The 27,875-nt window shown below is 39.0% G+C and overlaps 2 protein-coding genes across 3 annotated transcripts; one reads left to right on the forward strand and one right to left on the reverse strand.

Moving 5' to 3' along the window:
• Positions 1-1,519: 1,519 nt before the first annotated feature.
• On the reverse strand, positions 1,520-11,441 carry LOC122773762 (coatomer subunit delta). The gene is made up of 10 exons (XM_044032667.1): positions 11,266-11,441; positions 9,646-9,909; positions 7,017-7,196; positions 6,673-6,878; positions 6,397-6,558; positions 5,668-5,833; positions 5,408-5,555; positions 4,608-4,716; positions 4,216-4,420; positions 1,520-3,080 (listed from the first exon to the last, which is right to left on the reverse strand). The coding sequence occupies exons 1-10, from the start codon at positions 11,266-11,268 to the stop codon at positions 2,991-2,993; spliced, it is 1,533 nt and encodes a 510-aa protein (XP_043888602.1). The 5' UTR covers positions 11,269-11,441; the 3' UTR covers positions 1,520-2,990.
• A 5,848-nt stretch (positions 11,442-17,289) lies between these two features.
• LOC122773846 (porphobilinogen deaminase-like) lies at positions 17,290-27,094 on the forward strand. Of its 2 annotated transcripts, none has more exons than XM_044032808.1 (14): positions 17,290-17,460; positions 19,248-19,301; positions 19,659-19,731; positions 20,623-20,672; positions 20,988-21,043; positions 22,432-22,509; positions 22,967-23,044; positions 23,141-23,216; positions 23,712-23,825; positions 23,928-23,966; positions 24,730-24,849; positions 24,981-25,034; positions 25,245-25,355; positions 25,566-27,094. In XM_044032808.1, the coding sequence occupies exons 1-14, from the start codon at positions 17,437-17,439 to the stop codon at positions 25,737-25,739; spliced, it is 1,101 nt and encodes a 366-aa protein (XP_043888743.1). In that variant the 5' UTR covers positions 17,290-17,436; the 3' UTR covers positions 25,740-27,094. The 2 variants fall into 2 exon arrangements, with proteins under 2 accessions (XP_043888743.1, XP_043888742.1); XM_044032807.1 differs by lacking the exon at positions 17,290-17,460 and adding an exon at positions 18,944-19,132.
• Positions 27,095-27,875: the final 781 nt, after the last annotated feature.

Here is a 27,875-nt window from a genome sequence, read left to right on the forward strand (position 1 = left end):
GCCACTGTGCAGCATCTAAAGGGCTGTTCATCTTCTCTCTGTGGCATAATCCATCTGTTTGAATGGATTATAAGAGAAAATTAAATTAACTGTAGTCCAATAAATTGTAATTAGTTCATGTAAACGACAGGAGTGATCGCTGCAGTGTGAAATTAGACCCGTCTGAGGTTAAATGGGGATTTGGGAAAACTGTCTTCGATTTATTAGAGGTCAAAAAGTTTATCCTGAGGTAAATGCAGAAGTTAGAGCGAGGGACTGTTTGTTTGACCAAAGACCAGAGAAAATACCTCAGCAGACATTACATTTGCTGAAAATTAAGTAATCCAGTTTAATGTTTTTGAAACGTTGCAACAAATGTGCACATTTGCAACACTCGGCTACAAAATAAAAGCAAACAATATTTAGATACAGTATCTTCGTCTCCTTCCAGCTTCTCCCTGTAGGGGTCGCCACAGCAGATCACCTGCCACCATCTTGCCCTATCCCCTGTGTTGTCTTCTGTTACACAAACATGATTTGACACTAATTGTGATGCACTAACCCACAAAATATGCAATATTCTTTTCCATAAACTACATGGTAATAAGATTTACTTTGCAGAGATAAGACAGCCAGCCTGTGTTTAACGCTTCTTCTTTTGGCTCCATCTTGCCCCATCAATCGTGTCCTCTTCTGCTACACTAACTGTCCTCCTGTCCTGCTTCACAACATCTATGAACCCTCTCTGATGTCTTCCTGTTTTCCTCCTGCCCTGCCCTGCATCTCCATCTTACTTTATTTCCAAACCCTTCAACCAGATCTGTACCTTGTATCATGCTCAATTCTACTGTCCATCCTGGTCACTCCCAACAAAGATCTCAGCATCTTCAGCTCTTTTAGTCACACATCACAGCAGGTCTCACCAGTCTTGTAGTTTCCCACGTTTGCTGCTCCCCCTCTGTCACTCGTCTCCACCCTGACTGCACACCTCTTCACCTCTCTTGTCCACTGTCCATGTACTTACACTCACCCACTTTGACTGTCACTCACACACACACATAGGTATTCTGTCTTGTTACAAACCTTCATTCTTCAAATCTCCAGTGTAGACCTCCACCTCTCTCTGTGAATCTTTTCTCAAATAAATGTCCTAACAAGTGAGTCACTCCTCATACATGAATGGAACATATGTGGTCTCATTGTCCAGTTAAGACCTGCTCTTTTTGAGGAATTAGGTGTATTATCTTGTTTCCTTTTTCTGATCCGTCCTCTTCCATCAGCGTCCACCTTTTCCTCTGCTGCAGTCCTTAAGAGTATGTGCTCTACATGCGTGTATAAGGTTAATAAAGTGATAAATTCACATGATGAAAGATGAGATGTTGGTTAGTTCATGATTTTTTGGATCAACGATAATGGGTAAAAATATTTTTCTGACATTACTGTTACGATTAGATATGTTATGTCAGTACAAAGTTCAGTAGATACTGTGTTATAGGTGTAAAACAACATGGAACTACAAAAAACACCAGTCCCACTTACATTTTCAATAATACATTTTATTCCATTAAAGTTTCTTTTTTTTCCCCTAATTGTACACTGGAATGTAAAGATTCCCCTTCAGTAATTTAGTTAAAAATGCTCAAAATAGCCATTTTCAACCCCACATCCACACAGCCATTCCTAAATTGAGATTTGGGGAGTACAAATGGGAGGAAAATACAAACAAAACATGAAAAAACTTAAAATTTTGAATAATGTTGATGTACTGTGAGAATGTTCAGTAAAGGATGACTGGGTGGATGAACAGGGACGTCGGCTCGGCAGCAGACTTTAGTGCTCCCCCTTGCATTCTTCATGTGTGACGTGGATCAGGCTGATTATCAGGCCAACAGTCTGTGATCCCTGCTCTACTGATGTGCCATCATAACAACTTGCATCCACTCTCATCTCTGATCTACAACGCCTTTTGAGATGGACTGATGTCAGATTAGGCGCTCATGTGTTGTTTCTGGGCCGCACTCAAAGAGCTTTTTATACCGCCGGGGACCTGATCAGCAGGGCTTAAATGGAGCAGAGTGAAACATGGCATTTCCTTTTGACAAAGTGAGGAGTGGTTGCTATCATGTGACAAAAAAAACATCATCCAATAGATGCAAAAGTCAAATGTATTTACTGGTAGTTAACTTTGCCCTGCAGCTGAGAATCCCTTACAACGTCCCGATCTCACTGTCAAATTCCAATATTCAGGTGAATGATCAACAGAATAAACAAATTATACAGCAAACAGTAAAAAATACCAAAGTTAAAGATAAAAGGGCACAGTTTTGCTGATGATACTCGCAGACAGAACAGAGAAAATGTTTAGTACAGAGCTGTATTCTGCTTTTCAGCAAAGAAATAATGTCCTACCTTTGAAAAAAGTGTTTTCAAAAAAAAAATCATCTGAAGTGAGATTACAACAGAGCAAATCACGTTTTTAACAATTTAAGAGCAACAGGTTTATAATGATTGAGAGGATAGAAAAGGAAATCTGAAAGACGGAAAGAACCCCATTCAAGACCATTTCAATGTGAGTGTGAAGGAGGAAAAGGTTTGAGGAGGATACTTATCTACCAGCGTTCTTTCTAGTCGACACTGACCTTACCCGGGCACACCCCCACCATCACCCCACCCCCCACAGTCATCCTCTACTTTGTATGAAGTTCTCTTTACTGCTCTGCTTGGCTAACACAACAGCATCAGTGTAGTTTTCTTTTTTTGTGTGTTAACCTGTTCAATTAACTCTATATATAGATGATCCTCTCTCATACAAACATATAAATACACCACCGCTGCTCTGCTCCACCACAGGAAGAGGCCTCACCAGGGAGCTGATGTAGTCCTGTCGATGTACACAGTCTCTGAAATAGTATACAGGGTGGGCAGGCAAGAAATCTTCAATCTTTCTTTGTAGCATAGGACTTTTTTTGTTGGTAATTTTTTTTTAAATTTCGTTGTTTTCTGGATATCTTTTACAGGATTTCGTATTTGTCGACAACAAAGGAGGTTTCTGAAGAAAATCTAACGGAGCTGTCGCCATCTACGTGGGTCACTTTGGTAACCTGGGGAGAGGAGAAATAAAAGTGTATTAACAGTAAATAACTGATAAATAACAGTAAACATGAGAAGCTTAACATTATGTGCATATATTTGCACTACATACAGTTTTCAACAAAAGTCCAGTTTAGAAGAGGAAGTCTGACAGCAACACTAAATCCCAGCCCCACGTTATTGTTAGAATTAGCAGCAATAATCTGAATGAGCCACAGTTCACACAAAAAACAGAACAACTGATTAGTCATTAAATGCTCCTCAGTTACTATACAAGTATAACAGACTATAGTATATACACCATAACAGACTCAATTTAAGAGACACTAAAATCTCAATATTTAACAGGAGGAGTCTTGTGTATTTAGCGACCCTCACAAACCCTGCCGCTGTAATTCAGATCAGTGACTGTGTCAAACGGAGTCTGTGCTCTGGTCATACAGAAAGCACTGAACAATTCTGTGAACTAATCTTTATAATTAACTGATTCTAATGATTCATTTGAGTTTGTGTTTGTCGCTTATAAAACTAAGTCACATCAGTTACATGCAGCTGTGCTATGATGACTCCGCCCATATTGAGGAGGTACTATAGTAACAGAATATTGAGCCGTGTCGTGCCGAGGCGAGGCGTGCTGGGACTGTATAGTGGAAACACCATCAGGCTCTGTTCAGACCTTGAATCCGTCCTCAGATCCAGACAGCCTAAAATAAGACAGTTCACACCTGGGTGTGTCACCTGTGACCGTATAACCACCCTTCATTCAAATACACACCGACATCATGACTTCAAGTAGGGCTGCAACTGTTGCAGTTGGAACAAAGAAACCAGAAAATATTCACATTTAAGAAACTGAAAATCCAGAACTTTCAAACTGATTGCTATCAAAACTGCTGATGATTAATGTAGTAGTCGATTAATCGCGTAATTGTTTCAGCCCTAATTCTAAGCAAGATCACATGTCGTTTTAAAATGTCTGACAGGACGGATGCTTTCAGTGTATTTGTATTGGTGTGTGTGTGTGTGAAATCCTGACTCAGTGGCTCCCACAGTAACAATGCTGAATTCATCATCACCACTGATGACAGCAAGGTTCATGTGTGTGAAAAGTGAAATGTCAGCTAACATTTCTGTTCAGTGACCCACCTGGATGTCACAGTAGTTGCGCTTGGACACAAAGGACACATTGACAGGGAAGAAGTCGTTGGGCTGCCCTGCAATGCTGAACTCCAGGCTGCCGGTCTTGTTGTTGGCATCGATGACAGGTAGGCACCACTCCAGGATGTTTCGCCTGCTGTCATGTTTGTACTCTCCATCCAAGTCACCAATAAGTGGAGCTCCCACCCCAGATCTGCAGACACACAAACACAAACACACGATAAACTCAAACTGGCACCACATGTTGATCATATACATGCGACGATGGATGCGCCCTGACCAATTCTTTATTAAACTTTTAAAACAAGAAATCCATTTTCTATTCTTTGTGAATGTGTGGTTCATCAGAGTGTATACAGTAAATTGGTTGATGTACTTACGGGACAGGGATGCTTATGACCACGTCATTCAGCTCAAGGCTCTCCTCCTGCAGCTCATACTCAATGTTGACATCGCAGCCAGTGCCGCTCTCTGAAGGCCAGCAGTTTACTGAGAAACAGATAAGATGAAGGAGTAAGACAGCAGCAGACACTGTTGTACTGTAATTCTAATTTAGTCATCAAATCCACTGTATTTGACTGTGGTGAAAATGCTCATGGCAAATAGAAATTTGCACAGCAGTCTATTGTAGTAGTGTCCGTGACGATTTTGACTACCATAGGGCTGCATCTATACCAGTACATTTGTGTCTAGATATGCATTTTAGCATTATGAGAATGAATCTACATCCACACGAACACAGTGGGAAGTGTGATGTAAACAAGAAGAAAATGTTCAACAGAAAATGCTAAAAAAGAGAAAGAAAAAAACAAAACCAACTGATGACAAGATGAAACTGAAAGTTACAGCAGCTTCCACTCGCAGCATCTCTCCATGTTGCAATTATTAAAAACCAATCAGGAATCAATTGTGGGTAAAAATGTTTTGCAAATACTAAATGTGCTTTCAGACTACAACTGCACCAGCAGTGGTCCCAGAATTCTCATTTTCAGAGGCTTGAAAACTCTAAATGTGATCCATAATTAAAATATAAAGGTGTAGTACGTGATGTAGCCGAACACACCCACCGTTTCTAGTCAAAACATGAACATAAATCAACTGTAGAGCACAGTGCTCAGATTGTTTAATGACACAAAGAAGCTGCATCAGTCTGATAAAGCACGTGTGTTACAGAACTTACTAGTTAGAGGTATGAGGGACTCGTCTGTGGTCTGTAGTCTCCACTTCAGCACACCAACGTCATTGTTGAGAGGGAAGGACTTCTCTGGATTCTTCAGGCCAATCACTGACTCTGCTGTAAACAACTTCTTGTCCACATTGGGATGTGTCTAAGTACAGAACACACAAATAAATGGCTGTCATGCGAGATTGATGCAACAAGTATTTAAACACATTGCTTTATTGACACCCCACCACTCACGACACCATGTGTTGACCTACTTGCAGCTGCAATCCTTTGTTGTCATTATTGTTGATGATGAGCCTAATGCGACCATTCTTGTCATCTGTGACTCGGAGTGTCACCATGCCTAGCACCTCCATGTTCTGTAGGCCACCGTCGCGACCACAGGTCAGCAAGATCTTCTCTTCCACACGCAGATGTACACTGAGGAAGGAAAACAAGTCCAAACACTGCGTCGCGTTTTCTCTCAATCACATTTGTATAGTTTTTATGTTTGGTGTTTGTAGTATTCATTTAAAGTCAGACATTTAGAAGTAAATGTTAAAACAGTGTGAGTCTCAGTCAGTCTCAAGCATTATTAACTATCATAGAGCCATTGTGAGTTTAAAGTCTGGTTGTTAGGAGTACACGTTATTGTACAGACTAAGCTAGATTCACGTTTGGCTCCAAGTGAAAGCTATTATGTTCATTCCTTGACAGTAAGAAGCCAATCAGAGCCTGGTGAGAAACAAAATATAGATTAGCATAGAGTTGAGAGCAGATTATTCCAGAGGGTTTGAGTCATCCTGATTCTAATGAACTATGTTAAAGCTCATTAGACAGATGATTATATGATTATATATTCAAATAAGTTTCGATTATCACAGATCTCAAAAACTTTCATAGCAAAAACTCAAACAAACTTAACTTGTGTACTTGATATCGTGATAAATTGAAGTCTTGACTTTAAATTAAACCACAAGACTCGTATAGTAGACTGTCCGTACCTCTCCACATTGACTGGTGGCGGCAGAACCTTTGATACATCTGAGCCTCTCTTTCCCTTGGCAGGTATGATGGTTTCACCCTCGGACTTGAGCTTGTCAACAAAGTTGTCCACCTCTTTACCTTTAGCACCCAGTTTCAGAGCCTTACTGGGACCACTTGGCCTGAAAAGACAAATAAACACATAATTAAAATGTGAGTCAAGCAAGCCAATATAAGAGCAAGAACCAATGTCCAAATCAAAAAGCAGTCGATTAGTGTGTTCTTTGAAACTGTACCTGACTGCAGTGGGTGTGATCTTGGGTTTTTCTGGCTCGACGATGGTGTCTGTGATGATGGACCCTGATGAAACGCTGGTCATGCCACCACTGCCAAAACCGCCAAAAGCTGGCACTTTCTTTCCAGAGCGCTCAGCATCTCTCCTCGCCTGCTGCAGCTCCTTAGCCTTTCTCCTCATCTCTGCCTTGGCTTCTCTCTCTTGAGTCTGATTTTAATAACAGAGTTAAAATACAATTACAATTGTGTAATAGTAATAAACAATTCAATCTCTACACAGCCTTTCTCTATTTTCCAAATTTTTCTTGCACAGTGCGTCATACCAGTGTCAACAGTGTGATCTCACCTCTCTGACGGCACGGAACACCTTCTCCTCATGAGAGTCCATCTCTGTGAAGGTGCGTATCTGAGCCAGGTTGACGTTCTCTCTGTAGCCTAATGCCACAATCTCGTCAAAGGCAAAGATGAGGTCAAAGCAGTGCTCCGATATTTCACTCTCCTCCAACACACGGCAGTATTCTGGGATCTGAACAGGTATGAAGAAAGAATTTCATAAAAACCAATGGAACAAGAGTGAATATTTTACATTTGGCACAACCTTTCCGCTCCCAAGTCTAAATACATGTTCAAGTGAGATCAAGTGTAGCAGGAGAAGCTCTGGACAATGCTGAACAAGTCAATGGGTGAGTGTTCTGCCTCCTGCATGATCAAACCAGGCTCCTCCCCCTTGTCTTGATCCTCAGTACATACTCCTGCTCTTGTGGACTTGATCAATCCAGATAACTTTCCACTGCTGTGTCACATGTGAATAAAAAAAAACTGAGAATATCCGGACCCAATTCTCCAGATAATGTCGGGAGTACATGTCTGAAGATGGGAATAAACATCCTTATTTAAAGAGAGACCCATTTAGCTCAACTTAAAAACTGTATTTGTGTGTTCAGGAAAAACTAACAAAATTCAGCCCTCCTTTCCTAAGTGAAAGCACAGTTCCTTCACCACAAACCAAAACCAGATATTTAGAAAAGGTTTCAACTTGGTGTTAAAACTTACTGGTTTCCCCTTTCACACTAGGGCACGTACCACATGTATTTATTCATCAGTTTATTAGCATGGTGTATGTATGAGTCTGTATTTAGATTACTAATTGAGATACACTGATTCCAACTGACATTATTGTCAGCGTAGGTCTGACAAATAATTAACATAATAATAGTTGTACTCCCTGAGAGAGGGAGAGAAAGAGAGAGATGGAGTGCTTAGGTGAATGAGAGAGGAAACAGCAACATGTGCAGCCTAAAAATGACACAAGGTGAATCTGTGAAACTGAACCCACAGAAAACATTCCATTTACTTTACTCTGTGACTGAACCCTAAACTTTTCCTTTCCTTTACTTAACCTCATCTTCTTAATGTGCATCTATGTAATAGCAGCAGTCAATCCATATTTAATTTAAAACAAAAATGAATCGCTCGCAAATGTAAACACAACTTAACTCGATGTGGTCTAGCCCAGTTGCATGCTCTCATGTAGACAGTCCACTGGTCAAATTCTGGTTAGGTCTCACTAAAGGACAAGCAATTGTTGTCCACACCATCCAACAGTGAGATGTTTTTTTTCTATTTACAAGTACACTCACTATGGCCTACGCTCAGCCCTTACAACTTCTGCAAACATTTCTCAGCTTCAGCAAAGACAAAGAGCTAATAGGTTAACATCCTGAATTGTTCACAATAACTTAATATAACTTATATGAATAAACACTTCCACGAGGTGAAGTTCAATTGTGAGATTGTAAGCACATTAAATTCACAAATAAAATACACAACCCCATCTATATTTTTCATACAAAACACAGAAAACATTTACTATGGTTCCATTGGCTGACTAACCAACCACTCACGGAAATGGCTGTTATATTTTCAATTTATTTACTTTACTAGCCAGAGCAACTCAGCACCCAATAATTAAAGTTCCTTGTAAATTCAAAATGTATTACTGCCACCTACTGCTGAGGTGAAAAAAGCTGGTTCTAGGTCTAACTCTTGTCAGGCTAATCTCAGACAACACCACTGAGTGATCAAAAACAGAGAAGTATAAGCCTTCACAAGATTCTATTGGACTTTTTTCCTACTTGTGTCAAACAGCTTTTTAGTTTGTCATATGTTAATTTCATTAATCTCTTCATCTTTAGTGATCATCCAATGTCAACTATGATCCCATTTCAGCCATAGCATTTTCCAACATTATCAAATCCAATTTAACTTTATTTATAAAGCACCTTCAAAAATAACAGTTGGTGATAATTATGTTAATTATGAAGCACACTCAAATACAAACTAGGCACAACTTACATAATTCGTTCTACCACTGTGTCTTAAATTAAAGACAAACAAAATTTCATCATAAATTAAGAAGAAGAAGGCAGTTCACTGTTGTTAAATGGTGAACAAATATGTAGGTTTCTCTCAGGCTAGATGGACTGATTAAGTGAGTTAAATAATTGAGGGCTTCACAGGGTGTAGTTGTACAACTGTCTTCTACCCCTATTGCTTTATTTGCTAGGGCAGGTATCTACAAAGCCTGCAATACAGCTAGATGAGCATTAAAAAACCTGATCTTAATTGACCGTAACTAAACTCAATTCAAACTCAATTAAAGTGAATGATAACATGAGGCCTTTTTAGTTTAGGTTTTTACCTTTGCTTGATACATTGTTTAAAAACATAAATCGTTGTGCAAGTTAGGTCTGGGTAATATTCAATAGGAACAAGTATTGAACTTTTCGTTAAGAGCAATGCATTTAAGTTCAGAGTCAGAATATTTTAACAGTAAAGTACTGAACATGTATATACAACCAATTCATGAATTGTTCAACAAAGTTAACTTTAAATCTTAGTGAATATATTGTCTGTCGCATTGATTAATGTACATGTATAGATAGAATCACACAGTGAAAACAATCAATTCTTACCACTCGGGAGAAGAGTCTGAGTGTCTCTAGGTCCTCCAGGATGTTGCTGTTCTTGGTGGTGATGAGGACCATGTAGAGTTTCTCAAGTGGCTGGTACACATAGCGGACACTGTCTGTTTCCACAAAGGTGTGCTGCTTTCCCGTGTTCATCAGTTTAGGGAATGCGGCCAGGAGACCCTCAATGCGCGTCCGAGTCATTTCCACAAACTGCCGCGAAACAATGGCCTTGCCGGCCTTGGTGCACACCGCCGCTGCCAACAGCACCTACGTATGAAGAGAAAGTACAAGTCAAACCTTTAGTTATTTACAGTTTTGAGAGGTATTTTTCAATAATTGAGCTTATGTTTCTATTGAGGGCAGTTTCTGATGTAACACACTGTTGATTATGTGTTATTGTAGTCATATCTTGCTGCTTTATGTTCTGTTACTTCATTGCAGCAACTCCATGCACACCATTGCAAATACTGTAAATACTGCTTGATGTTGTCTGTTCATGTTGACTGTATTGTGCGCTACTGCCAGCATGCGCTTACTAATAATATTAGTTAAAATATTAAAACATGTTTTGTGTATTATTGTCCTGTTGCTTTTTACTTGGTTTTTAAATGTAACACTGTTAATACTAACATGACAAATTCCAGTATGTTTGATGTTTTACCAATGTTTGCTAAATATAACTCCTTTCTAGCAAGTGTTTATTCTTTCTTAGCTTTTCAGGGAGCCTATTGTAAATCACGCACCATAAATGAAAAGTACTCTGGCAGAGTTGCAGAATTTATTCATATGCATTGTCCATATCAAATAAACCACAATACAAAAATAAATGTTATCAAAGACAAAAATAAGCCATGGAGAACAGGCAGGGATCCCATCTGTTTGAGGGGGGAAAGTTATGCATTATCAAAACACATAATTACGTTTGGTAGGGTGAATAGACGAAGCTTACACCAAGACTATGTGTCTGTACAGTACGTAATATCACATTTCACAATTATGTTTAAGCAGGCTTAGATAGGTCTGAATGTACCATGAATGGTCTATAAATGTATGCCTTGAAGCAACAACTGTTGACCACGACATAATCAAATGGTGTTTGGTGCATTAATTCCACGTTGACAATGGCTGAAGCTGGGAATGAAAGAGTCGGAGTAAATCGTAACTTAGCTTCCTAAGGATTTAACTTTGATAGTCAAGCAGACAAATGATGCACCAGAGACCGTAATGACAATACACACATTCGCACGTCTATGGTTTGACTAAGATCGGTGCTGCCTGAAGACAATCTGACAGCAGGTAACGTATGCTACGATCCGGCTAGTGACAGGAGCTAACCCCAGCGCTAGCTTGTACAGCTAGTGAACGTCAGCGATATGTGAACACTCTAGTATCGCTCATTCGGTTGAAACTGGTTATATATAATGAAAAGTCAGCTAATGTGTTTCGTTACATAAGCTAAGTGTGCCGTTGACGCGCTCTGCCCAGTGGGGATAAACGTTTGTATTTCCCATTACTTCGTTCCTGGAGAAGCTAGCTAACTAGCTTTAGCTACTTGCCAGATTAGCCAATGTTATGATAATTGAAAGGCCCGAGGAAATATCACGATTTTCGAGTGTCACTCACCATTTTGGTCTCTCTCTATGTTACAAAGGTCTTCTGTCTCTCGCGTGTTCTTCTTTAAGGGGACTTATAACCACTCTGGAATAACAAAGTGCGAGTGTGCAGCTGACTTCTGGTAGTATGATTGGTAGCTAGCTAGCGTCAATATGGCAGCAGCACAGAGCCACGTCTCCACCGGAAGAGCAGCGGTAGGATCAGCCCACCGTGGAAACCAGTGACGTGGGCCCAAAATGTTGGCATTGTTGCACTAGTGACTTATGTCCTCTTATGTTCCCGTTGTGTTGACATATCTCACATGGTACCAACTACCTGCTGCCTCCAACTTTTTCATTTGTACCGAGTGTATGTATGCGAAAAATATCAACAGAAATGTTATCAAATATGAAATACCGTCACGTGACGTTTAGGGAAACAGGTTGTATGAGGCTTCAGGTCAAATGGTTTTAGTTCATTTTTAGTACTAAATTTATTTTACATAGGTCAAACTTAAAAGCACACACATATGCATAAACACGATATACAGAGATATGCTGTACACAGGAACACATTTAACAATTTAAATCTGTTGTCTTTCATGTCAGTTTGTCCTGCTATCCATCTTTCCATGAAAATAGGTTCTTAATCCCTGCGAATCTGGGAATCCCCCAGTTAAAAAAAAGGTTACACAATGGAAAAAGAAACTTGAAAGAGTAAAACACAAACTTCATAATGTCTATCAGTCAAAAAAAGTTTGTTTGAAAGTTGATTTGTCTGTGGAAAGCGGCTCCAGAGCAAAGGAGCCAATACTGGACAGATATTTAATTTATCCTGAACTCAGGTTAGGAGCTCACTCATGTACTGTTATGTGTTTGTTTTCTATGTGAGAAATTTTAAGTATCTCAATAGTTACTGATTATAATATATATTATATATTATAATAATTATATAATCATAAGCCATAGGGCTTAAAATAAGATACATTTTAAAAGTGTTTATTTTCATTCACTGTCAATGATAAAATAAAGTGTCTTGTTCTCCCCACTCAGATTAAACGCTCACTGTGTATCTTCTTATATAAAACTACATTTTAGTGGAAACTTTATTTGACTTTTGAGTAGACACTTGTTTTTGCTCTTACAATACATAATAATTATTATCATTATACTGTACAATAATGATAAACAAGCTCTTTGGTCAGTGAGAACACTGGTCATGAAACAAAAGTGGTTACAGTATTTCAATAGATGTGTTTTAACCTAATCTAAATCACATCAGATTTTCTGGTGGATATTACCATTCTTACCTCAAGATTTCCCCATCATAGGATGAAAGTCTTTATCTGTTTTTTGTTGGGGTTTTTTGCTTATATGATATGCCATCTCCATAATGTTTGAGTCTATTCATACTTTCCTTGCGTTTATGTGATGTTTTTCTTATTGTTTTTCATTGTCTCTTGTTTTTATGTATCTTGACATTTAATATGTTGTGACTTTTGCACTCACATCTCTTCTTTCTTGCATTTGTCTTGCCAGTAAAAGACATTAAAATTCAAGATGCTGCAGTAGCTTATTTGGGCCACCTGGTGTCATCATTTTAACTCTGTATGGCTCATAATTCAAGTTCTACTTACTGAAAATGCAGGTTTGGTTTTAACAATGAACAGGGTCTTTATATTCCCTTATACTGTATGTGTGTGTGTCAGGAAGAAGTGATGTGCATATTTTTATATAGTAGCACCACAGTTTTCAAACTGTGGTATATGTACCACCAGTGGTACGCAAGCTGTCTTTGGTGGTAGTTAGTTTTTTTGACTTGTTTTGGTTCATGTTAACTTCTCTTTTCTTTCTTTAGTCCCACATGTCTTGGTTCTATTGCTGTTTTGGGGGCTCCATGTGTATGCATGTTTATGGAAAACATCTTAAGAACAAAAAAAGATTGCGTTTCCTTGTCTGTGTGGATAAATCTGTTGCATTCAAACCATTGTCACATGTGCCACTTCTCTCACGGTCACAACAACCTAAGTTGATGACATCGGGAAGCATTGTGAACAAACTACAACATTCTGGTTGCTTAATTATCTTTACTCCATAATCTTTATTGTAGGTGAGCTAAACTGAAGACAAGTCAAAAAACAGATGTGTATTATTAAACTCAGCACGATTCCTTTATATTTCTGACCCTATTTTTTTCTCCAGTGTTAACAAAGTTGTAACTTTTATTTGACAGAAGCTCATTACTGATGTAATTGTTAGAAATAACACTCATATTTGGGTAATAATTATGTAAATAGATCCATAAATGAATAAAAGCGCTGCTTGTTTTTTTCTCTTTGAACACAATATTGCAAAAGCTGTTCCATCTATGAAATCTTTATTCATCACATGACATTTAAGAAAGAAAGTGCTCACTGCCCACCAGTGGTTACAACAGGAGTTACATCACCCATTACATATTTGATTTTGACTTATTTAGCACAATAAACAACAAACCACACACAGCTACTAAACATCATTAAAGCAAACCTGTACAGCATACAGAAAAAATGTCAGTACAATATCAGCAGGAACCTCTACAGCCAGATGTTCCTGCCTCAAAGAGTCCAAAATGAGCAGATCCTACAGTTTCACATTATTTTCTAGATTATTCCAGTCTGAGAACCAGAAATGCAGTGTTTTTACTGAACAAAAAACTGCATCAGATGCACCAAACTCACCATTATTCCTCTGAAGTGGTAATTTACAGGTAATGGTCAGGATTATCTCCAAACTGTTGGTACCGCAGTTGACTAGAGTTTGTTTTGTTTTAAAATAAATACATTTGCAGGTTTGAGTCTGGTTTGTGTTACATAATACATAAAAGCCCGGGAAGATAAAGGTCAAATGTAATGGGAGGTGTTTATCCAGAGAGGCAGTACATACACCCATTTAACACAAAATATGTTATTCAAATACTTTACAAAAAACTACCAAGAGTTGGACCTGGATCACTGAATAACATTACTAGATAACCATATACACTAGTTTTAACCTGAAAAAAAGTGTTGAAAATGGGCCTCACTCAAAGCTCAAAGAGGCGTGCCAAGGCATCTATTTTCATGCACTGTGTGTCTGAAATCACCACAAAAAGTCCATTTGTAATTGATGAGGAAGGGGAGAAGTACCAATGAAGCGCGTCCGTCTGTGCGTGACTACGACGCAGGTTTTTGTTAGTCAGAGGTTAAATTCCTTTTTCACCAACAAAGCAGCTGACCATACATACAATTAGACTTAATCTAATCTTGTGTTGTTGATGACGTTTAAAAAAATGTAATAAATAATAAAGAAACATTTAATAAATGTCATCAACAACACCACCAGCAGCTTCACTGTAACCTTATGAACTATTATTTTGTATGGTGATGCTCTGTAGACATGAGTTCTTTTTTCAGATAAGACACCCACGTCTTTCGTCTCAGTGACTCTTTGAGTGTTCATCCAAGGTTGTGTGCATGCATGCATACAAAGCAGCTTTTAGCTTTAGTATATATATATATATATATATATATAACACTGACATTAAGAGTTTTGTTTTTTTACTAATTTCCAGGGATAACTGTAAAAACATGTATACACACATGCACAAACATGCTTTGCCAGTAAACCATCCTAAATGTAAAACACTTTAAGAAATGACCTGGAACTCAAAATGAACTTTGCTAAACTTCTCATGGGCCAAAATCACCAGATGCCTCTTTCTCTGTGCTTGTAACGCTGCTGCTGCTTCTTCAGAGTCTTAGAGCAGAGGCACAGAGAGATGAGAGGGAAGCTAATACTGTATCGTGGGTCTCCCTTTTTCTGCGGATTTTTACACTACTGCAGATCATTTTGTCAACTTGGAATATATTCATGAGTATATAGTATATTAGTATATTAAAATGTGCTTTCTCAACCTCTAAAACTTTGATTTGAGGGGGCAAGACATTTATTTGTGTCCTCTTGCCGTGCGTAGCGCCAGCACTGAGCCACGCCATGATGAACCATGATATGCTTCAGTTTAAAATATGCATGGAAATATACTGTATTATTGTTTTATTACCTTTTATTACCAACAATTTATTCATATTATTAACAGACCTTTCCTCTGCCCTGGAGGCTGACATCGGTTATGGTTTAATTTTGTGATATAATATGAAGTCATCAAACACTGAAACCCTTAAAAAGACAAAGCTGGCTGCTGTTTCACAGTATAGTGGGGGGAAAAGGCTATTTTTGCTTCCGTCTGTGTGTCTGTGTTCCATCATATCCATCCTACCAGATCAGAGGGAAGTACATGGGACAACCAGGAACAAAGAACTGCTCCCTGAAGCTCTCTGGCCTGAGGCTGTCACACAGTGGAAACTACAGTATGTGTTTTACCTCATCACCAGCCATCTGATGCAGAAGATGCCAGAGCAGAGAGACATACGGCTACTGGTGGCAGGTGGGATTATATCCTTTTACTCAGAAATATTGAAGTAAAACACAAATTTAACCATCTCTGTTTAAGAAATACATGAAATGTATGTAACAGCACTGAACCATAGTCACGGGCAGCCAGTCAAATAAAACTGAAGTGATGCAGAAAAAAAAACAGACCGAGGCATAAGAACTATGGGACAGTGCTTAATGTGAATTTGTGAGCATTGGCTGGTGTCTTCAGTAGTTTTTACTACCCTAATCCAAACCCTTAAATAAAGGTTAAATAAAATAAAAAACAACCGACCATCCAATTCTTCAAACACCAAACCAATCTTCAAACTCTACCAATCAGCACAAAAACCTCTCCAAAATATCTATAACAGATTCATAGTGCATTTATTACAAATTTGAGTCAAGTTCCTGAAAAGCATTAGTTCACATTCTTTAAAAAAAAAAAAATAATATTCAGCTATTCTTTTTAATAGAACCTCCCTCTACTATCCACCATTTCCAGTTCCAAATTATTGCCACCCCAAACTTAATAAATTATTTTATCAGACAGACATTTAAAACTAAAAAAATATAGTTTATTTTATCACTTAATGTGTCATTAAAAAAACAGGTGCAACTGGCACAATTTTCAAAAAAGGACTTTATTTAGAATTTTTCTGCTTCAAATGCCCAAAAAAGTGGCAAAAATCAGCACATCAGCAGGTGAAAAACAAAATACAACATAATGTAAAACTATATTTGTGTTAAAGAACACAAAATATGCAGTAGGCTATGTTTCAAAGAATGTGATGAATAGAAGAATTTTATTGTATAAATGTTCTTTAACTTTCTCTTCTCAAAAACAGTGACTTACAGAATCTTAATCCTAAGAAAAATAAGTTTGAAATATACAAACAATAAAACACTCAAAATACTGTGGAACAACAAAGTGAGCAGGTACAACTAGAAAAAAATAAATATCAAAGCAAAAGTTCTGATTGTCATTGTAAGAATATAAACCAAAATTCAGGTGCACTGTCAGAATATGGACTCATAAAAAAGTAATAAGTACATTCACACGTTCCAACATACGTTAATTTAACCCTACAATCATTCAATCAGTGCCGATGCATGCATTTGAGGTAGGTAATTAGCTTATGTTTACATATAATATATTTATATAACAAATATAATGCAAAACACTGCAGTAAAAATATGAAGGTGCTGTTTTGTCTAATGTTGGGAATGTTGTCTGTTCAGGAATGGTGTGGTGTGAGCTTAAAATGGAAGAAATCAGTGTGAAACATGATGAAATTGGGTTTTGCTGTGAAAAATTCTGAATGTATTTTTTTCAAGGATTTAACATCCATGAAAAATCCATAAAAATGTTAAGGTGAGACATTTTTTTGTATAAAGCCATTAATTAACCTCCAAGAACAAAGAATAAGTCATCAGTTGCTCCCGTTTTCGCCACAAAACGGACAATTATTTATAAATATTTTATAGAATCTCTGCATTATCAAATCTCTGGATGGATACATTCTATTTGAATGTCTGTAAGACACTGACAGTCAAGGCGGAAACTAAGAAATGACCTCCAGTCTCTCAGTGCAATGACATCACGACGTTCCGCGTTCATTCATGTCGGGGTTGTGTGAGAGCAACGCCGCTGACTGCTACCAAGGCTTTTCATGATTCGTTATGTCCCCGCTCAGGAAAACACGCCGCTGTTGAGAAGAACACCTGCAGAGTGAAGCGAGTCGCCGTCATGTCTGAGGAGAACAATACTCAGGTACGTGTGTCTTAAACTGCGCCGCTGAGAATCCATGAAGCACACAATTCTCTGCTCTGCCTGTGCTGGAGAGCGCCATGTGTGCCTGTCATTTGGAGCGCGGTGATTGGCTAATGTTTACGTCTGTTATAGTATTCTGTCATTCTATTGGACAGTTAAAAAAGTAGGCGGGTACCTACCGGTGTGTGGAAAACTAGCAAGCAGTCAGTTAGCCTCGAGCGGTGCTAACGTGACCTGTTTTTACCAGTGACAACTATTAAAAAATGATTGTCGTTTGAAGTGAAACGACAACCAACGTGGGTATTTAACGTGGGTATTTAACCCACGTTACAGCATAATCTTGCTCACGAGGAGGGAAAAGTGGTCTAAATCAGTATTGTGATTGTTACATTGCACTGGTGCTGAATGGGAGTGTGTGTGTGTGTGTGTGTGTGTGTGGACTACTAGCACCTGTACAGACTGAATTGAGTCGTTTTACACATAAAGTTTCTGGTGTTTGGATTTTTGGTGAGGTTTGTTGTAGAGAGCTGTAGAGAGAGAACAAAAATAAATGCACTTTCATGGCTGTTTTTTGGATGACTTTCTGGAAAACCTAATTATAGTCCACGAAGAAATCAAATAGATGTTATAAGTATTGAAATACTAAGAATTCACAGAATTTAATGGTAAGAAACGATATCTAGACACAAAGAGAATTAGGCCGTAATGCAACAGTACAGATATAAACTTTCGTACAACACCAAGAACAGACAAATAAAATATACACAACATTATATCATTAAATAGTAGACTATTCATTTTTAATACTCTATTTAAACTCACAACTTAGTTGTGAAATGTAATTTTATTGTTTAATTGGACTCTCATGACATAAAAACTAAAACTTGTGTTGGTATAATTCCAAGTGATTTTCTTTATCCATTTCAGAGTTTTTTGTTCTTTAGCTTTTATTTGTTACTGACATTATAGTCTGACTTATGCTTTGTCTGTCAAAGCACTTTGTGAACCTTTTAGTGCTATATTAATGAAATTATTATACTGTATTATAAAAATGTCTTTAATCCCTTCCCCATCAAATCGTAGCCAGTCACATGCTGCCTCCACGTCTCGGACCAGGCTTAACCAACAAAATAAAAGTTATCAATGATATTTTTAACATAACATTATCAGCTCTCAATCGCCAGTTGTTAATAGTGGTAATATGTGGCTTTTATACAATAAGATGATGTCTGTGTTAATATTGTAACTGAGACTCAAATTGACAGTGTGCATTTAAAATAAGCACTAAAGAACTGTATTATTCTGGTCATAGAATAAAGATTGTCTGAGGATGCAAAGTGTCACGCCGTGACTGTTTCATGACCACACCTTATACTCAGAACCCTCCTTAGCTGCCCCTCCCTGCCTTCTGTAACGAACTTGGGTGAATTGGCACACTTATCTTTAAGGACCAGAGATATCTTGGGGTGGAGGTCTTGAAGAAGGGGGATGGTGTCGTGTAGCAAAAGGCAGACCACTGTTCAGTATCAAGAGGCCATATGACCTCAGCACAGCTTCTTACCAAGGCTTAGCAAGCAGTCTTAGCCACAAAGTGGACACAATAGCCTCCACAGTGCAAACACTGCATACAGACTCTGAATTAATGGAGGAAGGACCTTACAAGTACATCAGGGTGAGACGAGCAGAGATGGTGACTTCCAGGAGATGTCATTTAGAACATCAATAAAAGGTTCTGCCGATGGTGAGTTGAAGCTCAACTTTGACTAACTTGTCTTTTCTGTCTGCAGGATGGGAATGGCAAGGTTAGTCGGGTCATCAGGATTGGAACCCGCAAAAGCCAGGTACAGCACTTCACTTATTTACTTTGGAGCTTTAATTCAGTCATACTCACTAACTTAAAGACTTTTTCGCATTGTTTTCTAATGTGTATATTTTGGCTGTAAGTATAATTTGAATGTAATTATAGCTCATGTTGAGTCCTAATGTGTGTAACTCACTGTTCCTCCATGCTGCGTTAGATACACTAAAGAACAATGTTTGATGCTCATTTAGAGATAACCTCTCAGATAACTACTCTTCCTCTTGTCTGCTGTACTAATTTGAATGTCATTGTGAATGGGTTTTAAGGTTGTTGTTTTTTTGACAATGAGCAATGCAATCATGTTAAAGTTGGATGCTGCTGTGCTCTGTTATCTCAGTTGGCTCGTATCCAGACTGACAGTGTGGCAGACACGCTGAAAGAGCTATACCCCGACATCCACTTGGAAATAGGTGAGAATATTTGCAAAGAAAAAAAACCCAAAAAAATTCACTCTATGTGTAATTATCTTGGAAACTGTGTCACGAATCTGCTTTTCATCTCAAACTACTTTAGAGGAATTCTGACTTTGATAAGTTAAACAATCATCTAAGTAAATGGCAAAAAAAAACCTCAAATGTTTAATTCTGTAGTCATTAGTCCCACCATTTTTTTTATTCTTTAACACAGATGCTGAAAACCACTTAAAGCAGCTGTCTATTTGCCTAACTTCCTGTCTGTTGCTGCTGAAAAGTGCTCTGTGATGTTTGATGAGGGTGTGGAGCATCTATTTGTCAGCAAACAGCCTCAGCAAACCTCACAAGCAGAGAGGACCGCCTCTTTGTGGAGCTCTGGCTCCTGATTGGATAAAGTGTTGTGTGGTATTAGAAAAGTTTCTCCTAAAGTTTGCTGTCAGGGCCTGAGAGACTCATATCACAAACACTCATAACTGACAGTTGTCAGAATATAAATTAAAAATTAAATGAGTTGTTTATCAGTCAGGGGAAATTCCATCTTTGCATTTAACCCATCCTCTACTAGAAACCTTCCTAGAATTAGGAGCAGCGATGGGGGTTGGGTACCTTGCTCAGGCGTACCACAGCACTTTTTTGACCTGGTGGGGACTTGAATGAGCAATCCCCCGGTTACAAGCCAGGTTCCCTCTCCACTTGGCCATGGGCTGCCCAGACAGCGTAGAGCTGATCAACCAGATTTTGCCTAAAGAATTTCCCTGACAGCAGCTGTGATGTCTTGTAGTGTTGTGTCTGTGCTCTAATTAGCCTCAGCTTTGGCTGAAATGGGGTGTTTTCACTATTACTACCTGATAATCATCATACTGAATTCTTGTATCTTCTGTCTTTCAGTTGGCATGACAACCACTGGAGACAAAATCCTTGACACTGCTTTATCAAAGGTGAACTTTTTTTTACTATCACTGCCTTTATTTTATTAATCGTTTAATCTATAAAACATAACTGAATTATGAATTTATGATAGCCAAAAAATGACAAGTTAATTTTCTGTTAATTAATTTATTATAATTCACTCACACACAGTGAAAAGACGTTATTAGATATTAAACAGATCTGCATTATTGGCAGAAAATTCAAAAGTCCAAATCAGATAAATATAATTCCTTCATTTTAACTCTCAAAAAATGTCTATACTCACTAAAAATGAATTTAAATAAACTATGTAAAGAAAAAATTGCTGTTTGTCTTTCTCGCAGATTGGAGAGAAGAGTTTGTTCACCAAAGAGCTGGAAAATGCTCTGGAGAGGAATGAGTGAGTGTGAGCGGTGTCATCTGTGGCTGACACAACATTGTCTTTACAGCATTGTTTCACTCACTGGAAAAATCGCGACACCTGACACAACATTTAACTAAGACATTTCTAAAATATCGATATTTAACAGAGAAGTGGTGTGTTTAGCAACAGCACTGCTGAAAGCTGGCAAATGTGAGCCGGAACACAACCCGTTCGGCTGTATGTGTCAGACTGAGACTGCACTCAGGGATGCAGGAAATACTGAGTGTCACTAGTTTGTGTATGCCATGTTAGGGCTGTGTGATATACCGGTAGTAAAAGTTATACCGGTATATTTTGGAAAGAGATATGTAGTTGAGACAATATCGCCATACCGGTATATTATATATTATTTTTATGTTGCCTTGCGAACGCTATTTAATAAAGCCGACCGCTTCTCTCTGAGCCTACAAGCCTAGTTCAGCTGCTCAGCCACGCCCCTTACATGTACGTAGTGTTCTCCTACCCACGCTACGCATCGCAACAGACATTTGAATGAAAACGTGGCGGACACGGTGCAGGTGGAGAGTGAGCAGTTGGTGGCTAAGAAAAAGAATAATGGTGCTGTTATTTCCTAAATAAAATGTGCACCTTTACTCTGGTACAATTTTCTTAACCATCTTCGTTACTCGTTAATACAAAATAAAAGTTGACCTGTTGTCGCTAGTTTTTAGTGACACCAGCTGTGGACTTAAAACACATCAGCGGCTTGTTGTTTACTGTGTCCGACACCAAGGTTTCTGGTCTCCTGTCTCCGGGTTTCTGTTGTACACTCCGGACGCCGGGTTTCAGCTCTCAGCTGTCAGCTGAGTAGCCAACCGGTGAGCTAGCAAGCTAACCCGGTTTATTTCCAAATATCGTTATAATATCGCCATTCAACAAAAAAATAGCGCAATTGGTCCATATCGCCCAGCACTATGCCATGTATAAAACAACGTCACAGCAGTTTTGTGCAGCCGTGCTTTGGTATGAGGCATCAGAGTAGAGATGAGTCGAGAGCCCAGTAGTCCTACAACTGTATAATGGCAAAGCACCACATGTCTCAGGCTGGTCAGTCAGTGTTGATTATGTAAAACCTTATGTGCGAAAAATTACAGTGAACAGCAGTGACAACAATTTCGACTGAATAAAATATAGAAATATTTTTAATTTTGTACTAATAACCTTAATCAGCGTCTCTAACACTCGTGTCAGTCTTCAGATGAAATCCATGGCTGAGGGAAACCCTTTGAGTTCTCTCCTGTGGTCTCTGTTCTGTAGCAGCCTTGATGTTATCACAATGTGTCACACCACTCAATGGCTGTATTATAGAGCATGACACATGAAAGGAGAATGCAAACATGACTGGCCTCTTCTGTGTCCAACAGGGTTGATCTGGTGGTTCACTCACTCAAAGACCTTCCCACCTCTCTGCCTCCAGGGTTCACCATCGGAGCTGTGTTAAAGTAAGTGCTTTTTCCAGCCTGTACTGTGAGAGAATAATTCAAATTAACGTAAATAAAATGACAAAAGGACATGTGGGGAGACGTGAGAGAAGTGACCAGAGGTCTCGGCCTGCATTTGTTGTAAAACAGAAGCAACTCTGACATGGCATCTTCAGATTATTTTCATTATTGATGGATCTGTCTATTATGTTCTTAATTAATCTTAACTAGATTTTTCCCTAAGGTGTCCATAAACCAAAGATATTTGGTTTACTGTCATAGAGAAATTAAATTTAAATGTTAAAATGTCACTATAAATGTATCTTGTATCTTATCTAATGCAACAAAAGTCCTACTGATTTAATTGTGTTTTCAGTTTTAAGAGATTAAAGCATTTCTCCATATTATTATGGAATATCAATGATCACTATTATTTTGTTAAATTTTCATATACACTGTTGGATTTTGTTGCCTGTAGGAGAGAAAATCCCCACGATGCAGTGGTTCTGCATCCAAAACATGCAGGGAAATCTCTGGACACTCTGCCAGAGAGCAGGTACAGTGCAGTGGATGATGTGACTCGTTGCATGTGTTTAAATTCACGTCACTGAAGTGGATAAATTAACCTTGGCCTGTGTGGTTTCTTTTGTAGTGCGATCGGCACCAGCTCACTGCGGCGCGCTGCTCAGCTAAAGAAGAGATTCCCTCACCTTGTCTTCAAAGATATCGTATCCTTCCATGTGTCTGAAAATAAGACAAACATACTTTGATTTCACTTCACAACAATAATAGCCCTGTTCCACTATGGTCCCAGCTCGCCTCGGCACGGCACGGCACAGTTTAGGTTGGTTTCCCACTACAAATTAGTACCTAATCAACATGGGCGGAGTCATCACGGCACGGCAGCATGAAACTGCGGTGACTTTGTTTTCCACATGACACACACACACACACGAGTGACTGGTGAGTCAGTACTAAATACACCTCTGTTAAATATTGAGATTTTAGACTTTTCCCTGATAACTGTTGGAGATTAACCCACGTTTTTTAGGATTGTTAAGTCTTTTTAACTGATCTGCGGTTCGGCATTGTTCGCCTTGTGTCGGACGTCTCTTCTTCTAGTGGAAACGCAACTTAACCGTGCCGAGTGGAGGCGAGTGGAGTTCATTTTTGGTCATGAGGGAGCGTGTTGGCTTGTTTGTGTCCTTAACTGTCGTCTTCAGCGTGGAAACTTGAACACACGTCTGAAGAAGCTGGATGAGAAGGAGGACTTTGCTGCCATCATCCTGGCTGCCGCTGGCCTCAGGAGAATGGGCTGGGAGAACCGGATCAGCCAGGTACACTTCTGATCACATCAAGTCCTCAGTCTAATGTCTTTCACAGTGACCTTTAACCTTCATTTAACTCTCAGACTGTGTTTCATTTTTTTGTCTTGCTAGATCCTGGAGCCTGAAGATTGCATGTATGCTGTTGGACAGGTAAGAACTGTAGAAGAAGACGAGGAATGATTGATAACAGGGTTCGTTTTTTTTAAATGTGGTTGTTAGTAGAGCTGAAACGAAATTAATCGATCACTAAATTAATTGACAACTATTTTAATAATTGATTAATCGGTTTAAAGCTTTTTTTTCAAGATGTCCCATTGTTTAAGCTTCTTAAATGTGAGTATTTTCTTCATTTCTTTGCTCTGGACAACGATTAATCGAGAAAATGATCGACAGATTAATCAATAATGAAAATAATCGTTAGTTGCAGCTCTAGTTGTTAGTAAAAAACTTAGCTGCCTGTGGGGACATAAGGAAAAATAGATTTTAGCCATTTAACAAAAGGGTCACTTAATAAAATCAATGGCTGCTTAAATACCTGGTGTCTTACAACTGCTTTAGCTCAATTAAATTGCCTTTTTTTTTTTAAAGTCCTTTTGTAAACTGCTCACTCTCCTGCACCAAAGTCCATAGAGAAAATCAGCGATTTTACATCATGGCACACACACACAGAAAGCCTTTATTTATAACAGAGTGAATTTAATTTGAGATAATAGCATATCCTAGATCTGTTTTTGTTCACTTACATGAGTTTTTCAGTCTCAGGCTCCGACCGTAAATCTAGGAGAAACTTTATTCTCTCTTTATCCAATCAGGAGCAAGATCTCCACAAAGAGGCGGTCCTGTCTGCTCTTGAGCTTCGACTGTTAGCCGGTGAATAAATGCCCTTCTTACATGTATGTGCGTCTTTTGTCAGGGGGCGCTGGCCGTGGAGGTTCGGGCCAGAGATGTAGACATCCTGGAGATGGTGTCTGTGCTCCATGACTCTGACACCGTGCTGCGCTGCATAGCTGAGAGAGCCTTCCTCAGACGCCTGGTACACACACACACACACACACACACACACACACACACACACACACTCACACTCACACTCACACTCACACTCAAACCCTTTGTCCGATTACAAACCCAGTGCCATAAAAAGTAACTTTCTGTCATTTGTAGGAGGGAGGGTGCAGCGTTCCTGTCGCTGTCCACACTGAAGTCAAAGACTCACAGGTGAGAATTTGGATGATTAGAGAGAAATGTTTACTGTTCGTTAAAGAGCAGACCACTAAACCTCACACACGGCTATAACTCCACTAACTATTTGTACTAGTTTGTACTCAAAGTTAATGTGTCCAGTTTCAACATAAAAAAAACAAAAAAAAAACACTTATAAATGAAACCTATAAATGAAGTTTACGATGTGTTTGTTGTTTTTCCCAGCTCTACCTGACGGGGGCGGTGTACAGCCTGGACGGCTCAGACAGTCTGAAGGAAACCATGCAGACCAGCGTGGCTGCTGCTGCTGCTGCTGCTGCTGCTGCTGACGACAAGGTAAAAGCTGGGGGTTTTTAAACGATCATGTCAAAAACGTCATCTTTGACATCACAAACACTGAGATGATAAAATGTTTTACATTTGCATGTCAGCAACTGTCCATGAGGTGAATAGCATGAATAGTTTTTGGAGATTTCTTTCCCTGTGTGGTTATTCTGGAAATGTGAACAGCAAACTTCAACTAAACCTCACGTTCATGTGTGACAGAGCTCGGAGGAGGTTGATGAGTGCGTGCAGCGAGTGGGAGTGACGGCCACCAAGCTCTCGGGTGAAGCCCAGGACAGAGCGGAGCGGCTGGGGGTCGACTTGGCCAACTTACTGCTGAGCAAAGGAGCCAAGGAGATCCTGACTGTGGCCCGGCAGCTCAACGACGCCAGATAATCCCGCTCTGCTGAGGGGGCGGGGCCACAGAGGTGACCATCGTCCAGTCAGTCACAGCTCTGTGTCAAGTACACACATTTTTTTTCTTTCTCTTTTTGACGTGCCACAGGGTGCTGAGTCTGTCTTGTGCACCAGGTGAGCTCGACCAACAGCAGTGTGTGATGTTGTCGTAGCAGGGTTGTGCTCAGACTGGACTGTTCTGCTGAGTCACTGTAAGGTGAAGCACTCACTGTTGGTTCCAGTGTGATTTTACACAGGAATCGTCTCCTGAGCCACATACAAACCACTTCACTGTGCCTAACAGTAAAAATATAATAAAAGCACTTAACGCACCATCACTGGCTGATATCCTCAGTGCTAAACCCTTTAACCCTTTAAGTGTATCAATAACTTTAAAGGTGTCAAGCAACACCATTGTTAGTCACTGTTTTATGGTCAGCTGTCAGATTAACGTCTCACTGTCGCTCTTTTGATTTTCAACTGTTGGACTGATCACCTGAGTTTACTACAGTTTAAAATCTCCTCCTTCAATATCACATCAGTATTTAAGTGAATAAATATAAATAAATGAGCCGACACACGGAGACACTGATCAGGATGATGACAGTTTAAAGTCAATTGAAGTAGACAGAGGTTAGTGTGTGGTTACCATGGAAACTGGAAGCAAACATTTGACTGAACTCTTACTCTGAGGCTCCGACTATATCTACTCAGAGACTGGTGTGTAATTTGTCTCTGTCGAGTCACTTAGTAAGTCGATAGTTAGTGATTTTGAAATGTTTACTTTAAGAAAAAAAAAACAATGCCCAGTGTTGCTTTAAATATAACATTTGAAAAATAGAATATTATCCACCAGTGACGTTTCGTCGATGTCCAGTTTTGGCTTTTCCAAAATTCTCTCTTAGCTTTTAGCTGCTTTATCATTTATTATAAAATTAAATTAAAAAAGGCTAAATTGTGATGTAACCAAAGATGAGTTTGGCCTGTTTTCTGGTTTAATACCAGCAATTATTCTCATTCATGTGTGTGCGTTGTGAAATGTAAATATAATTCATTCATTCATTCATTCATTCAGACTTCATGTCAACATGTTGTTGATGCTGTTTGACCACAGGAGTTTCGTCACAGTGTCCTCTTACAACAAACCTGCTCTTTATTGTGCTCATGTTGAGTGTAAAGTTTTCAGCATGTTTTAAGAGCCAGTGGCTTCTTCTACACACAGAGTTAGTTTAATCCTCATAACAATAAGCTGTAAGGGAGCGAGTCACAGATGCTAGTGACGGATGTTCACCGTCACTCCATGACTGATCTCATTTTACTTGCCTCTGATATTAAAGCTGCTGTCAGTGATGTTATCTTTTGGCTAATTTCCTGTCCCTTGCTGCCATTACCATCCCACTCCCTGCTCCCTACATCACCTCAAGATTTGTGGGGGGGGGGAAACATTTATGGAGTAATTTTTAACCAAAGTGTTTGTTGGGTGTAATATCAGGACACGGTGTCTTGCAGGACAACTTAAAGCACCAAGTGTGAGTTTATGAGTTATAAATAAGGTATTAATGATAGAGTAGACAACAACGGCTCTATAAAGCAGGTCAGTATTTAACTGCCTCTGTGGTGTGAGTGGACATGCTGATGACACCATGTTGTGCTGTAGGACAAACAATACGTTGCCTGTAATCTCATCATTTTGACTCTGAATCATTCATCTCTCCAGATTATGGGCTGGATCTCATACTTATGGTTTACTGGTCATGAGATCATCTCATGCTTGTTAGACAACTGATAATCATAAAACGCATTCAAGTGGAAAAAAACTCTCAGTGACATGTCCCGTAAATATGAGCTGCTCAAACCATAAGACCTAGAGTATAAATTGAAGTAATAAAGAGATCTGTGTTTATTTTGGTGGCTGCAGTTTCAGCAGGTTATTGGTTTTCCGTTTGATTAATAAGAAGAAAATGAAATTGTTTGCATTTGCTGTAACTTATGATGCTGTACTCTATAATAACACAATTGTAGTGTTTCCAAAAAAACACATATTTTCATATGATGGGACCACGATAACTTGCATGTATGAGATAGCATCTTCTCAGTTTCTCTAGTTTGTATCCAAGTGCCTACTCAGGACAAGAG

The sequence above is a fragment of the Solea senegalensis genome, linkage group LG8, assembly GCF_019176455.1.
Source record: "Solea senegalensis isolate Sse05_10M linkage group LG8, IFAPA_SoseM_1, whole genome shotgun sequence".
In the NCBI taxonomy this organism is placed as follows: domain Eukaryota; kingdom Metazoa; phylum Chordata; class Actinopteri; order Pleuronectiformes; family Soleidae; genus Solea; species Solea senegalensis.